At 28.8% G+C, this 17300-nt stretch overlaps 3 protein-coding genes across 4 annotated transcripts in view; 1 reads left to right on the top strand and 2 right to left on the bottom strand.

Annotated features, from left to right (window-relative positions):
- Nucleotides 1–9558, top strand: part of LOC138943582 (uncharacterized) — a 99120-nt gene extending 89562 nt beyond the window's left edge. For both annotated transcript variants that reach the window (XM_070314538.1, XM_070314539.1), the window contains exon 7: nucleotides 3565–9558. In XM_070314538.1, coding sequence (XP_070170639.1) covers nucleotides 3565–3675 — 111 coding nt within the window. In that variant the 3' untranslated portion in view covers nucleotides 3676–9558. The remainder of the gene's footprint in view (nucleotides 1–3564) is intronic.
- A 476-nt stretch (nucleotides 9559–10034) lies between these two features.
- Nucleotides 10035–12473, bottom strand: Fnta (farnesyl transferase alpha). Its single transcript, XM_070314570.1, has 5 exons — nucleotides 11986–12473; nucleotides 11430–11784; nucleotides 11078–11278; nucleotides 10796–10979; nucleotides 10035–10413 (listed from the first exon to the last, which is right to left on the bottom strand). The coding sequence occupies exons 1-5, from the start codon at nucleotides 12140–12142 to the stop codon at nucleotides 10315–10317; spliced, it is 996 nt and encodes a 331-aa protein (XP_070170671.1). The 5' UTR covers nucleotides 12143–12473; the 3' UTR covers nucleotides 10035–10314.
- Nucleotides 12474–12989: 516 nt separating this feature from the next.
- On the bottom strand, nucleotides 12990–17280 carry Hsc70-5 (Heat shock protein 70 cognate 5). The gene is made up of 11 exons (XM_070314567.1): nucleotides 17078–17280; nucleotides 16331–16392; nucleotides 16102–16247; nucleotides 15796–15919; nucleotides 15415–15723; nucleotides 15083–15245; nucleotides 14529–14985; nucleotides 14008–14304; nucleotides 13625–13812; nucleotides 13408–13548; nucleotides 12990–13275 (listed from the first exon to the last, which is right to left on the bottom strand). The coding sequence occupies exons 1-11, from the start codon at nucleotides 17168–17170 to the stop codon at nucleotides 13195–13197; spliced, it is 2061 nt and encodes a 686-aa protein (XP_070170668.1). The 5' UTR covers nucleotides 17171–17280; the 3' UTR covers nucleotides 12990–13194.
- Between the last annotated feature and the right edge of the window lie 20 nt (nucleotides 17281–17300).

The following is a 17300-nucleotide window of genomic DNA, read 5'->3' on the forward strand; positions in this document are numbered from 1 at the left end:
TTATTATTTCGTCGAAGAAAAAAAGGATCTACGCGACGAAGAAGTATAATATGACAAATGTGTTTTATTTCATCATTACTATATATGCAATATTTATACTCTAAATATTTTCAGCTTATATCGAGTGCGTTATGTAGATAAAATCGTAAGAGAGAGATTCACAATACGTGCTTCAAAAATAAATGAGGAAAATAAATATGATCCATATTCATAGAATGAATCATATATTTGGCATACATCTCACGTTATAGATTTCAAGTTTTTACTAATGATTGATGAAGTGCTCATATTACAGATATATCGTGTTCACAAATCCATCATTTATGATAATCCACTTTATTAAACTTTATCATTAGCTTTTTCAGTCATTTATTTTATTAAGTAATAAAAATTTTTTATGCCGTATACTATCGATCTTATTTTAACGTGCTCAAGATTTTTATTTGCTTGAAATGTTTTTTTCCTTCCTAGGTTGCTTCTCGATTTTGTTTACTATACATTTATCCATCAGTCTAATAAACCATCGTTTCAATCAGTTTAAAATACAAGATAATTTAAGAGTTTTTGTTACAAATATATCTTTATGCAAAATAGATTTTAATAATATAAAATTATTTAAATAATTAATAAACTTCCTGCACAATAACTAAAACATATGATATAACTATCTTTTTGGTTCGTAAAACTTTATGAAATCTTTCTAACACATTCGTGGCTTGTATTCATGGCTTAAAGGTAACTTTAAGACATGAATACAAGCCACGAATGAAAAATGAACCGGTGGAGACTTTATAAACTTCTAACTGTAGCACAATGGCACATTGAACGCTTACGAAGATTATCAATACGCTCGTAGAAAAGCAATGGAAGAACAGCTCTTGCTTTATGTGGTTTTACACAGGATCCATCAATATACTTTTTAGATAACTGTTTAAAATTTAGCAAACATAATATTATCAACCATTGATACTCTCCTTTGTTTACTTAAAATATTGTAATTTGTTGTCATTATATATAATTTTAATAATAAGGTATTTTAATATATAATTTTAATAATAACGTAAAAAACGTAACGATAAACGTAAAAAAAAATTATCGTGATAAGAATTTTTCAAAACTTCTCAATTTATTTATAAATCTTACCAATTTCTATTTATCTTATATTATATTTTCACACGTAAATGTATTTTTATTCTTTCTCTTTTTCTTTCTTTGCAAAAGATATTATGTTTTGCTTCTTGTACAATAAAATAACAATCACAATTCATATTCTCAATTTTTCGCGACCTCTCTTTGTTGAATGAGCATCTCTATGTAGATTAAATCATTGCTAATTAATCATGTTAAAAGAGGTAACGAGCATCGGTCGCGGAATATCTGTGTTATTCGTAGAACTAATTAAAAACGAGCTTCGTTCGAGTTTCATTCGCTCCAGATCACGATTAAATCCGTCCCATTGTTTCTAGAAATTGTGCAACTAGCTTGCTAGCACTTTTCATCCCAGAAAATGAGTCTTGTCAATTTTTAGTGATAGTATCGAATCGTTCTCATGTTACGTCACACGCAAACAAAATATAAAAGATAATAAAATATACATATACATGCAAAATGTAAAATATGTATAAAATATATTATAAGAGAAAATATTGAAATATATTAGAAAAATTCACCAGTTTAATTACCAAAATTTAATACTAAAGTCTAAAATACAACGCAAAAATATATTTAATGCTAAACGCTAAAAAATTGCTAATAGAATTAATTTATCTAAAATTATCAAAAAAATTGTTCGTAAAAAATCACCCGGTATATTTGAAATAGCTATATATAGCATCATGATATAACGCGAGTATTTTTTTCAAAATACAAGATTTAAATCAAACATATTTTGACACGCTTTTTATATTATAATATTAGCATCATTTTTATATTAAAACAACGTAAAATAGTCTATTATAATATCGATTTTCTTCCAAATTCATCCAGTATCCTACCACTTTACGGTAATTATATATCTGACTATAGTATAATTACAAACCTACGATAATGCATCGTAGCATATAATAAGTCACGATACCAATTAATCTCATCCAACGCGATGTACACGGTAACAGACTCCTCCCCCGCGTACATTAACCTTTGTATTTCACAATGAAGAGAGCAGTAATAATTTTGCGATTTGCACCTGCCGATGACCGATTTAGCACTGTACAATCTAAATGTTCATACATGCACGCAACACAACGTGAAATGCCGGCTTCAATTTTCGATCATGTTTATTCTATAAATTAACTCGATCTAATAGATTGCCATGAATCGCAGATAATTAACATCCGGTATAACTGTATTTCTGTCCGAATATATTGAATGATTATGTAAAATATGAAACTTACTATATGTATATATCGCAAACGAATTATATATTTACATGTATAATTATTTATGATCTGTTATCTATTGTATTATGGTAAAAAAAATGACAATTTTTAAATGAATTTTAAATAAATTTTTCAATTTTTAATCCGATTATATTGATTAATGGAATAAAATAAAATAATATTAAACTGATAAATTAGTTATATATACAACAAAAATAACGATGTTATAAATAATAAATAACATATACAAAAGAGAGAGAAAGAGAGAGAGAGTTGAAGCGCAGCGCAGTAAAAACAGACTTCCAGTAGTCAGTCTGCTCGTGGTTGACTAGTTCTACTTTAAGTGAAGCATATATACGTGTACATCGACAGAAGCGCGAGAAGTGTGAGAAGACGTCTACGCGCGCTTTTTCTTTTTCTTCATAATATATACCGTTTGATTGTTAAGTTAGTATAGTGGTCTTCCAATCTAGGTCAACGTGGCGCTTTTTTTTCTGAGTTTAAGCTTTATGGTAATTCTGTCTAATCATTCGTAGTTCAGTGTTCAGTCAATCATGTTAGAGATGCGAGATACGAAGTTTCGCGTATCCACAACTGTGACATAAAACAAAGAGATTTACGGAGCGGATTTTAATACTCTTTCTCTCTCCTCTATAGAAAGTTTACATAATACCATTATAAAGTTTTACATAATATCAACTTTTTAACTTTTAACAATGCTTCATTATAGTTGCGACATTCATTGAAATATTAAGATGATTTATAGTTGTATCGTGACAGAGTGTAGATTTGTTTAAATATATTATTTTTATAGATACATTATGATTTGTTATATACTAAAAATTATTAATAGATTATTTATTTAAACAATTTTATTTAAAAAATAAAATGTGTTATGATATTGTATTAGAGCATAACGTAATCGTTAAAAAAAGATATGGCCGACAAATTACATGTAACACCATTTTATTAATGTAAATAAAACTAAGAATTAAAATAAATTAAATCTATTAGTAATCCGTGATTAGAATTCTTTACAATTTTTCTAATTAAACGATATATTACTTATAAGTTTTTAGCAATATTTATCAACAAAATATAATCATTATCATTAAAATTTTTAATAGACGTTAAACGTCATATAATGAAAAAGCTTTCAAATATAAATTGACTTTTCTTGTTCTAGAAAATGGATGGCAATAGGGATGGCGTAGTGACGCTATCCGAGTTCTTAGAGGCTTGTCGCGCAGACCCGGACATTTCGACCAGTATGGCAGCTCTGGACACTGCCTTCTGACAGTCACAGCGTCCGCGATACACACCATGGACCTAAAGGGATCACTCGGTTAAGAAATAAATCGCTCAATGTTGTACCTTAACTCCCTGGACCAGAGGAAAGAGATTCCTCAAGGTGTGTCCCGTCATCTTGAAACGACTAATATGCAATTTCTCAGAATCGATTATTCCGAGAGACGACATTGCGTCACTTTGCGCATACTAGTTCAACAAAAATGTACTCAGTAAAATCTCTAGATATGCGAGAGAAAAGAGATGTTATTGAGAAAAAGAGGAAAAGAAAAGCATAAATAAATGGAGTATTAAAGCTTGAATTTTGCGATTTAAATATAACAAAGAGCAACAGATATAATTGTTTTGTGATAGAAGTGAAAACTAAGCGAATATTTGATCGGCGTGTTGTTTGATAGGTAGAATGTTTGTACGATTAAATATCAGAATCCGCAAATATATAAGAAAATAAATGAAACAGATTAAAGTCGAAGTAACGAGCAAGTTGTAACAATATTAAAATAACTATAATGTTTTGCTTGAAACTTGTTTAGAAAATGATGGAATTGTATACAAATAAGACGATATCTTTTACAAAAAGAATGTATGTAATGAGCCTTCTTCCCCGATAGCTCTCAAGTGTCGGCAAAGGAGCGTGTAACAATTTCATAAAGCTTTAGTCAGTATAAAATGGGATTAGCGAATAAATGAAAAAAGTAGTTCTTTGCATTGTGTAAACATTGCATTATCTTAAATCGTAAACGCAAAATATCAGAATTTATTTTAAAAATTTATGCACGTCGTTATTCACACTCTATTTTATTTTTCTCATGGTTATTTTTATTATGAAAATTTTTAATTCTCATTGCTATTATTGACGTTTATGGACATTTTTCACGAATAAAGACAAACACACACACATCCATATAAAAATATAAAATGTAGAATTATATAGTATTATTGTATATTATATGTATTTTTAATATTCACATATCTGAATTGAAACTTTCGATATTAATACTGTGTTGCTTATATATATACTTTTTAAAATACATCTTAAATAATAAATACATTGATTAAAACTGATAGAAATTGTGTTTCCGAATTATACTTATATATTGTAGCGTCAAAAAAACACAAGCAAATATTCACTCATATTTTAAACAATTGCAATAAATATACAAATGCTCCTAATTTTCGCACAATTTTTAATAACAGCGTGTGAGTTTCGCGTGCATAGAACTGTAATACAAAGAACGAAGTTGAATGTGAAAGTGAGCGTCAACTCACAAATGAGATATACAAAGTTTATCGTGAATCCCGTCATACAGCTGGACATGTCAAGCGGGATTTGTTGTTTCTAGTGCGTAAGCATATAGATGGTAAGCGATATCAAAATATTTATTTTTGTGACAGGTAAACGTATTATTGTTGTAAGATTCTAGATCGTAAAGACTGCGTGCTGCTAAAGAGAGAGAGAGAGAGAGAGAGAGAGAGAGAGAGAGAGAAAAGCGAGTTTAATCGAGAATGAAAGGCGAAAGAAATATATGGGTTGAAAGCAGGATGCCTCTCTCTATATCAATTTAACATTCGGATGATCTGTTGCCGAATATACGCGAAGTGTACGTTTTATTATAATTATCCAACGATTCGTGGAGACTGGACCAAGGCTTCCGCGATGGGCGAAGAAGATTTACTTGAGCGAAATATATTTAATCATTTTCTATCACTGCCTACTTCTGGTTAACTATAAATAAGGAGGAATGGACAAAAGAGCGAACGAAACGAGAATCTCTCTGATGCGTCACGAGATTAACGAATCTGATCAAAATTGTTGATGTTAGATCGGAAAACGAAAAATGTAAGTTATTTATTTTAGATATATATACAAATATATATATATATATATTCTTTCGTTACAAGTGCATTTCTTGTAAAATACTCGAGATAGCAAATCGCGAATCGATATTTGAATATTCCTCCGATCTATATAGAGGGTAATGCGGTACGGTGACTAACATTTTCAACAACAAAGCTGACACAACTCCAATTCACGCATCAATACGTCGAGCGTTAAGAGGTAATATTGAAGCGAACGCTAATAATAAAATCAGTGAAGAAACGAAAAGATAGAAATGCATACGCGATGGAATTACAGGCGTAAAGATTTCTTCGATTTTTAGCAGCGCCTATTCATAGAGCATAAGACTTACATGTAAATTGAGATAAACATCGAATGTTGTCTCATATCAACTCGATCACTACCGCATGTCTTTGAAATTACGTAAGTAAGTGTATAAAAGACAGAAACGGGGGGTAACTGTGTCATATAGATAATTTCGATCGGATATTAGTTTTAGATACGAGAAGGGAAAGAAGCAAGTACTCTTACCCCACGATGGTTAATCGGAGATATAAGCTAGATTTAATATGTGTGAGCTTTTTTATGCGCCGCAATTAATTTTAGAATAATCTTATTATTTTATAACGCAAAACTAGACTGACAGTAAAACTGAAATATTATTAAGTTCGCGAGGTGTAAAAAGAGAGCATGTGCAAGACAGTACTAAATAAGGGAAGATAAAGTTGTAGCATTTCTTATTTCGGAGATGTAAGTTCTTATATTATGCCTTAAAGCCACCGTGTGTTTAATCTATCCTATCTTAATCATATCTGCGTATGTATCACGCTTGGATACTTTCTCTCTGCTGAAAATATGTATATTCAGTATATAATTCTCTATAGCCTCACTACTTCTTCTCACTATCATTCTAGGATAGTTTTAATCTCTATTGTACGCTAGAACGCCGAACTGCATCTTATCTTTTTTTTCACAAACATCGAGTTATGTAGAAGAAGTGTCGTCAAATTTTAGTAACGCGTAAGTTCGATCATGATTTATGAAAGAAGTGTGGAAAAGTTTGATATAAATTTAAATCTTGGCTACATAATACAAATTATTTTACGTCAACGATAAGAAAACGAGTTACTTGATAATTATTATTGTAATATAGAAATATATTTACATATACATATATGTGTATGTGCAGTAATTATTAATTCTTGATTGTAATTGTGTTATTGCGAACAGAAGAGAGTAATATGCAGTGCGAAATAACTTCAGTGTATTAGCTTCTATTTAACTTTGCTATTACTATGCTAAACTATAATCTCGTACTGCTTTATTTAGATATCGATAGTACCATTGGACAATAAAACTTCTTTATAACGCGATCAGAAACGGAAATATAGTACTGAAACTAATCCAATAATCATATCCCAAATAATTAACAAGTAATTTAAATTAAAAATGAGATTCATTTATGTTCTATATAATTATTAAAATATAAAATGGTTATTCGTTCTAAATAAAATCTCTCTTTAGATGGAAATCAGTGAATATTTCTTAAATTATTTATCTGTGCTCTTTTGTGTCGCTATATTATCTCTCGTGTGTGCGAATATAATATATAAATTTATTATAAATGATAAATTTCGTTCACACATATATATTTATATGCACGCATACATACAAAATAAATTTATAGAAACTCGCAGATATCTTAGTATGTTTCTGATCGCAAAGAAATTGAGATATTTTTTCGCATACTTGTTGCATGCTTAACACTCCATATAATATAAAAAAATTCGAAGAAAATGAGATAAATAAATTAGCTTATTCAATGTGTGCAAGATCAACATTTGCGACATTAAGTTTTATCTTTCGCTTTTCGCAATTCAATAATTCTGCATAACTTAATAAGGCTGTTACGTATGTGGTTGCTAGACTTTTGGTTGCATCTTAAAATTTGTCATACGATTTACAAGCAAATAATTGGAAAAAAAAAATGATAGAATAGAGCATATCTTCTCGATCGATTCCATTACGTGGATACTATCCACGTGTAGCTAACTCGGCTACGGGGCTGCACAAGGCCGCGAGTACTACTATCTTGACCCTTTTAATGTAGAAACACTATACTCGAATAGAATCAAAGATCTATCTATCAAAACCTATCTCTTCTCTGTAGATAGTTAACCGAGAGTACTTTCGGTGATATATTTATCATAGATATATTATAGCTGCTGGACGGAGAAAATACAACATGACTTGATTTGTGAAAGTAATGCAAAAATGCAAATGGTAGAAATACCAAAATGGGAATGCAACGTTTGTTGTTCACGAGAATTATTCAAGAGAGAAAGAGAAAGAGAGAGAGAGAGAGAGTGTGTGTGCGTGTGTCCGTGTGTGTTATATTTGAAAAAAGAATTATATTAAATAGAAAATAAGAAAAAATTTTATGAAATCGAGTTATATATACACGTACTAGAAAGAGAACCAACAGATGGTCCAATTATTCAAGAAAAGCCTATGTTATGTAAAACATAAAAGAAAAGTACGTGCAAAGAGTTATAATAATATATATAAAATGTTGTTAAACAGGGCGTTACAGAGACACATTTGCGTAGTCGTATAAAATTACGAAAAAAATTTTCAATTATTTAATTAAATTTAATAAAACTATATCTCTCTTTCTCATATTTAAAAAGTTAAATTTTTAATTAAATTAATATTTGAATCAGATATGTTTTTTGGATTTTTATGTGTTGTATTTAAAATTAACAAATAGAACATTTTTTTCAAAGTTGTTACATAAAAGTAATGAAAAAAATGTCTTTATATATATTAAATTGATCGGTTATTTTTATATTGAGTTTTGCAAGTAACTATTATAATTTGTAAATGTGTGCACTTTATAATATGATTACTCTAAATGTATAAACGTGTTTTAGGAAGCTCATTAATTGTTATTGAAATAGTTGCAGAGTTATGTCTATTAATTATCTCAAGGTATTTTCAAGTTTATCCGAAGTCAGCTGTTGGATACGGCAAGGTATATGTGTCATGGTAATGCATTGCAAAAATGTATTAAGTGATTTCTCAAGTATCGTACGTTGAACACAACAAAGTGTTGAACAGAAATTTTATTATATAATGTTAAAAAATATGGAGAATTTTAAACAGATTAAAAAAGATAACAGGTAAAAAATATTCATATATTTTCAATGTAAATCAAGTATGTGTATATACTTGTGGTAAGACTACGTATCTCATAGCTTTAACGGCACGCCAATATCCAGGTGGAAACAACTTCTTTGGTACTCAATATCGAAGTCGTGAATCACGATCAACGACGTGTGCAACGTCTCATAGTAAAAGAAAACTGTTTAGCCAATAATTTAATGTGTTCTGTTAACAAAGATAGTATGTTTCCACTCGAGACAAGGCGCATAAAGGAATAATCGTTTGGATGTTGATTGTTAAATGTTAGGATAGCTGGATACAACGTTTTGTCCTTTCAATCCGAACTAAATATTTAAATAATTAATTGCGTACGACTTGCATTTTATTAATTGATCGTTTCTTATCTTTAGCTATATAATCAGTATTATATTATTATATCATTCAACTGCAATCATGTTACACATGTCTCCATTTGTTATGTAAAATGCGCATAAAATTCAGTTTAATGTGATCTCTCAAACGTGAAACGTTTGCAATTATTGTCATCACAATTTTCTGCAACGAAAATCATTTCTCTTTTCAAATGTTTCGGCATTGCTCCGAAAAGATGACCATTTAATATATCAGAGTTTCTTGTATTATCGAAGAGCACAAGAACTTGAAAAGAATCAATGTGTATTAAGCACAAAAGTTTATGTATTATTATTTAAAAATTTTACATATTGCATCATTTTTTTATTTCTCGAAACCTAATTATTATCGCAATTATATATACATATTAATTATCATTAATTAATTAAATCAATTATTTATTGTACTGTATTTTAAAAGTATATAACTATTTTATAAATAAATAGATGACCAACATATATATTGTTTCTTTTTATTATTAGTATAATTGTTTAATTATAATTCTTAAAAATTTTAAGATTAATGGATTGTATGATTATGTTAATATCAGAAGTAAACATATTTATCGAAATATTCCTGAAAAATATGCCTTTATAGAATAGAATATAGAATATAGAATATACCACATAATCAAAGCATATGTGTGTACGTGTATTTGTATGCGTACATATTAATAATTAAAAAATCATAAATAAAATATCTATTTATCTATCCATATATCTTTTTTCATATTTCTTCTAATTTCGCCGCTCTTCTCTGTATTATGTAGTCAACAACTTTAATTAGCTTATTATTAAGATAATGTAAAAATTCCGGAATTGCAAACTGATATTAATAATATATAATTACAGATTTGCAGTTGTACACACATAGAAAGTACATAAAATGATCAATATAAAAGATAATGTAGGTTATTTTATTTAAGTTAATAATATTGGTATAATACATCTTATGTAGCTTGGTAATATTAAATTTCGCTTAATACAATTGATAAGTTAATTAACAAATCCTAATTCTACTTCAAGATCATAAAAGATGCTTTTGTTTTATGTAAACCAATTGTATAAATTACTTTGAGAAATTTTATTATTATGCAATAATGTGTGTAGACAAAAGAGGCCAAGATGTATCAACCATATAGATTGATATACAAAAACATTGTCTAAAATTCTTTGAACAATTCACAGTGTAGGAATGCTCTAATTTTTAATTTTAAGGTTCTGTTTTCAATTTTATCGCTAACTGACTAGCCACATAATTCCAGTATCGCCATCTTATTGTATCATATTTTTTCGACAAATCTTTACATAGCTAAAACATAAGTACATATTTTATTGTAATTATATTATGATTACATTAATGTATAATTATAATAATTATGCCATAAAATAAATAGAAATAGAAATAAATACAAATTTATAAACAATGACATTAATCAAAAGTAAGTAATTTGTATCCAATGCATGAAAGCATCGAGATTGTCAAAACAAAACCTCAAATGGCAACATTGAATTCATTAAAAAATAAAAAGAGCAAGGACAAGGATAGAAATATGAAAGACAATGAGTGTAAGAGAAATGAGAAAAAAGACTGGTTGGACCAAAAAGATTGGAATTTAAGCGCATCAAACGCATCAAAAGAAATTTTATATATATACACAAATCCAAAAACACATACACAAAAATTTACTTACTTCATATGCAGAATTAATGTGAAATAAGGAAGATGGGGTTTCATCAGATGAACATTTTTCTTGACAAATATCAATTATGCAGGCCAACAAATGATTAGTACGACATCCTTCTTTATACATTTCTTCACATTTATGTCTTACATTTTTATTGTAACCTAAGCCTTTGCTATCATGCAACAGTATCCTAAAAATATAATTTGTAAACATGGATAACATATATTCAAATTAATATGATTTTTTTTCTTTATTTAAATTTCTAATATAAATAAAAAGTACAATTACCCTCTTAAGTAATTCCAAGCACTCTCATTTCCTTTTGATACTTCTATTTTTTCCAGTGCAAAATCAACTTCTCTATTTATCACCTCTTGCTCAAACTTAGTCGTATTACTTATGACAAAGTAACGCTGATTCCAAGCAGAATTATTGCGAACATCATCATTTAACAATTGCTCCACATACTCCAATTCATTATTATATAAACTATATTCATAATTATATATATATATATATATATATATATATATATATAATTATGAATATAGTTTTATATATATATATATATATATTGTCAGTATCATATATAAAGAATATTTATTATAATTCTATACATTATATACATAGCTATACTAACTTGAAAGTTTGTATGCACCACTGACGATGTTGCCAAGCATGATAATTCTTTGCGTCCTTACATAAAACACTTTCTATAAATGCTAACTCCTCACTAGGATCTTGCAGCCATTCAACAATGACTTTTCTATGATGCCAAACTTGATAATTTTTAGAATTATATTTTATCATTCGATCAGTATATTTTAATTCCTCTTGTAAATTCCTTGCCAGAGCTTTAAGTATTTCTCTTCTGTATTGCCATACAGTATAATTAGCTGGGTTAAGCCATATACAGGCTTCTGTCAAAGCTAATGCACGCTCTGACTTTTCACCTGACTTTAGAATGGCACGAAAATAATCGTAGGCATCTTTAACTGAAAGTCAACATAAAAAATAATGAGGTAAAAACATACAAAAATAAAAAGCTATAATTTATTGGTACAAGATTTCACGATAGACTGATAAGTTTATGTAATAATAGTACAAAAAATACATGAAGATCGTTTGATGTTTGCTGTATAAAATACAATTTAGCTTATAATAATGATATAATTCTTAAAATTATATATGCTTACACTTTTCAGAATATGCGATTGCTACAACAGGATGAGGACCATCATCTTGAGGTAAAGGAGTCACATCACTCCACTCATTGCGGTCTTTATATAAAATCCACGGCGTTTTCTCGTGATCATTACCACAATTTAATTCGTCATCAGAACTATCCGACATGCTCTACTTTAATACGATTTGTATTGTAGAAAAAAAAATGAGACCGCACACAAGAGTTGTTTAATCAAATTCTAACCTATCGTAAATACTTTTCGCATTCTATGCAATCATGTCATGTGTCTTTAGACTCTAGACTCTATAGGCTTTAGAGATATATATCTAGATATATTGAAAAAAATTCACTCGATATTTGTGTGTGTGTGCTATGACATTGATAAACAATCAGCATCGTCTTTATGCTCGAGAGAGACTTTTAGATCATCAAACGCATTATATCTAATAAATGGTACATAAATATAAATATATATATATTATGATTGTTAAAAGATTTGAAGTTTTTTATTTTATTTAATTTAATGTCATTTAACTTCATCTCTAAAACTTGTTTAACTTTTTATCCATGTCAAATACAATTGTTAAATTTGACATCAATCCTTGCAAATCTATATTTTATACTGTCTTTGAAATAAAATAGATATACGATTAAATGTTGAGGAAATCACATTGATGGAAAGAAAAAAAAGGGGGAAAAAAAGGTGTAAAAAATAAGGGCAGTAAAATGATAATGCTCATTCCAAGACAATGATTGCACTTTGTTTTAACTAGAAGCTGGAAGTACTAGATAATATGTCATATGTAGTCACAAGTGAATGAATATATTATATGAATAACGCATGTGTATATGAATGATTTTCTAGTACTGCTAATACGATTTATATAAAAAAAACATTTAATACATAAATATTCAAATATTATGAAAAAAACAGGCAAATTACATATCTCGTTTTTCTACTTTCGAATTCAATCAGAATATTTGATCTATATATATATATCTATATATAATTTTATTTTATATATCTCGATATATAGTTATTTTATTTTACATATGTATCCCCCTGATTATAGTAATTATTACATCTCAAAACCTTAATAATAAAATTAATAGCATAATTAATTTTATACATTAAGAAGATTTAAGGAATTTATTAAATAACAGAACAATGTGTGGAATCTTTCTTTTTTTTTACAAAATGCGTGTTACCTAATTATAATTAGTTTTTCTCCTCTTTCTTCTTCTCCTCGCTTTCAGGTTCCTGTTGTGACTGATTTTGACTTTCTCTTTCTGCTGCCATCTATAAAATCAATATATTTATAGGTAATAATGTATAAAATTAATATATAAAATTAATTCTGTCTTTCTTTCAAGCTGTAGAAAACATTGTAATCGTGTTAAATATAAATGAATCTTTATGTAAACTACGTACCTTCTTATATGCCATCTCAAATAGCTTCAAGCTCGCTTGTTGGAGTTCGTTTGTTTGCTTCTTTATTTCTTCAGGCTCAACATCATCTTTTTTAGCCAAAGTCTCTCGCAGTTTGGCAACTAACTCTTTAAGCTTATCACACTATAAGAAAAGAAAAGAATAAGTATAAAAATATTCACATATAAAATATTAAGAACAACTATTAATAATATTATACCTCTTCTTGTGGTAGTTGTGCTTTGAATTCTTCTAATTTCGATTCTGTATCATGTATAATTCCCTCTGCCTGATTAATAGCTTCGACTCTTTCCTTCTTAACCCTATCCGCTTTTGCATATTGCTCAGCATTCTTAACCATGTTTTCAATTTCATCTTTGCTAAGGCCACCACTAGATTGAATAACAACTGTAATAAAAAATGAGAGTTAAAATATAATATAGTTCCTATAGAAAATGTAATTTATTATTAATAGTAACAAATCAGTCATTTTAGTCCACATGTTTATTCAATTTTAAAGTAAATTTCAGAGACGAAAAATATAGTCATCATTGTATCACTAATTTTTTTTGTACATATTTAAAATGATAAAAATTTACATACTTTGTTGCTCCTTGCCAGTTCCTTTATCTTTGGCTGATACATGCACTATACCATTTGCATCAATATCAAATGTTACTTCTATTTGTGGTACACCCCTTGGCGCAGGTGGAATGCCAACAAGGCTAAACTGTCCCAGAAGTTTGTTATCACTAGCCATTTCTCGCTCGCCTTGATGAACTTTAATTTCTACTTGAGTCTGACCATCTGCTGCTGTAGAAAATACTTGACTCTTCTTTGTAGGTATAGTTGTATTACGAGAAATTAATCTTGTAAATACACCACCAAGTGTTTCGATACCTATACAAAACAATTTAAAAAATAATTTTTTTTTTTACCTTATTTAATAATGTAATTTAAATAATTTAAATAATATAATTTAAATAATTATTATATAGTTAAATAATTAGAAACTCAGTAAATCAATGTCTTCATTCATAATCAGAGAGAAGATTAGTCTAATACATCATAGTTTTATACACACATACAAACATACAATAGAATAGTTAAAGATAATAGCTTACCTAATGATAAAGGAGTAACATCAAGAAGTAAAACATCTGTCACATCTCCTGCAAGTACACCTCCTTGAACTGCAGCACCAACTGCTACAGCTTCATCTGGATTTACAGCTTTTGAAGGTTGTCTACCAAATATTTCTTGAACTGTCTGTTGTACTTTAGGAACTCTGGTCATGCCACCGACCAATAAAACTTCCCCAATATCGGATTTCGTTACTTCGGCGTCAGAAAGCGCTTTCTGACATGGCTGAATAGTACGCTTAATCAAATCATTTACTAAACTTTCAAATTTACTCCTGGATAGTTTAAGATTCAAGTGTTTTGGTCCACTAGAATCCATAGTAAGGTAAGGTAGATTTATATCCGTTTGGAGGGAACTCGACAGCTCAATTTTAGCCTTTTCTGAAGCTTCTTTCAATCGTTGCATTGCCATTGGATCCTTAGTTACATCTATGCCTTGCTGCAGTATTTAATAAAATTGTTAATTAATATCAATATAAAGTTATTACAATACGATATATAGTTACACAATATTTAGTTGCAAAATATGTATATACCTCTTTTTTAAATTCAGATACAAGATAATTAACTAATGCATTATCAAAATCTTCTCCTCCCAAGAACGTATCTCCATTTGTGGATTTTACCTCAAAGACACCTTTCTGAATTTCTAAAATTGAGATATCAAAAGTACCTCCACCTAAATCATAAACAGCAATGCTGGAAAAAAGAACATATATCAGAAAGAAAATATATCAATTACATCTGTTTTCTCTTTTTGAAAAATATAAAAAAGACATAGTATATATATCTTTCAGAGATTATATTTACATAGAAGAATATTATTTTCTTCTTATTATATAAATCAATTCAAATATAATTTTCTTACATTTTATCTTCCTGTTTGTCCATGCCATATGCAAGTGCAGCTGCGGTTGGTTCATTAATTACTCGAAGTACATTCAATCCGGCTATCTGACCAGCATCCTTTGTTGCTTGTCGTTGTGAATCATTGAAATATGCTGGTACAGTAATAACAGCATTTTTTACTGGAGTATTCAAATAAGCTGCAGCTGTTTCCTTCATTTTCATAAGTACAAATGCTCCTATTTGGCTGGGAGAATACATTTTTCCATCAGAACCTTGTACCCATGCATCTCCATTGGACGCTTTCATAATTTTATATGTCACACTTTTCCTATAAAAATATATATTAGCATAAATATAATTATATTATAATAGAGCATGTAAAAATCAATATAATACTTACATATCCTTTTTTACTTCAGCATCTTCATATCTTCGTCCAATTAATCGTTTTGTTGCATAAAATGTATTAGCAGAGTTTGTTACTGCTTGACGTTTTGCAGGCATACCAACTAAGCGTTCGTCATCTGAAAAGAGAAATTATTTTATCGCAAAAAAATCAATTTAAATAAAAAAAATATTCAAGAAATCGTTTTTATAGTTTTTTTTTATTGCATAGTCATCATGTGAATAATTATAACTCACAAGTGACAATGTAAAAAAATAAAAAAATTTTTAAATATATTATGTTGATATTAATATTTCATACCTTTTGTAAAAGCAACATAAGACGGAGTGGTCCTAGAACCTTCAGCATTTTCTATAACTTTAGCTTGTTTGCCTTCCATTACTGCTACGCAAGAGAATGTAGTTCCAAGATCGATACCGATGACTGCACCTTTTACACCTTCAGATCTATGAAAAAAGTTTGTTCTTAACTTTTTCTAAATCTAGGAAACATGTATGTATTTGATATTTATTTCTTTTCCATTACTTACTTATATCGATATTGTTGTAAATTGGTGAATAGATGTGGTACAGTAACTGTTGGAGCTGCGACCTATAAAACATTGATACAAATTTTTAATATATACATAACATATATACAAATATAAAATATATAATACAAGTATATAAAAATAATATATAATCCAAGAAATTATTTCAATGCAAAAAATCACATGTATAACATCATTGAAAACTTTGTGATATAAATTAAAGAGAATGAATACAATATTCGAGAGAAAGAATTTTAATTAAAATTTTATTAATATATAGATTATATGCGTATAAAACAAATGAGATAAAAAGTTAATATATATATATATAAATATATTGGTTTCTTCAAAAAAATTTTATTGTGCAACATGAAGCAGATAGTTTGTTATAGATAAAGAATTATTTTAAAGCAAGTAATATGTAATCAGTTTTATTAAACAATAGTAATAAAATACAAAATACAGAGAAAATTGAGCATATAATAAGACCTAAAAGAATTTGCGAAGCGTGAGGCATCCGCTCACGTGCCGGCTTTTAAGAATCGTAGGAAGAAAATATATAAATGTGATGTAGACCTTTCGCGAAATAGTCTAGAATCTATAATCGTATAGAACAGAAAGCATTGCCAATAATGATGCATCTTTCGTTAGACGACGTACAATTAGCAACGACCGAAAGGCAGGAAAAGCACGCACGGTATCGCTCTATATCTATATGAATACATTACATTTACAATACATACTTACATTTTTCAGAATTGTGCTGAATTGTTGCTTCCTGGCGATGTCACACGCGACACCGGCGTAATTGCGATTCAGTAATCTCGCGGCGGCCAACATTTTCGCTTTTTTTTCGTTCAGAAACTCAACTCAAGAATTGGTAGGACACGATGATATACTCAACTTCACGTGTAATGATGCAACTCTCGTGAAGATCCGTACAGAAATGCATATGCCATGCGCGCATCTA

Source organism: Polyergus mexicanus, unplaced genomic scaffold (assembly GCF_030449975.1).
Source record: "Polyergus mexicanus isolate NDT 795.1 unplaced genomic scaffold, iyPolMexi1.0 SCAF_27, whole genome shotgun sequence".
Lineage (NCBI taxonomy): Eukaryota > Metazoa > Arthropoda > Insecta > Hymenoptera > Formicidae > Polyergus > Polyergus mexicanus.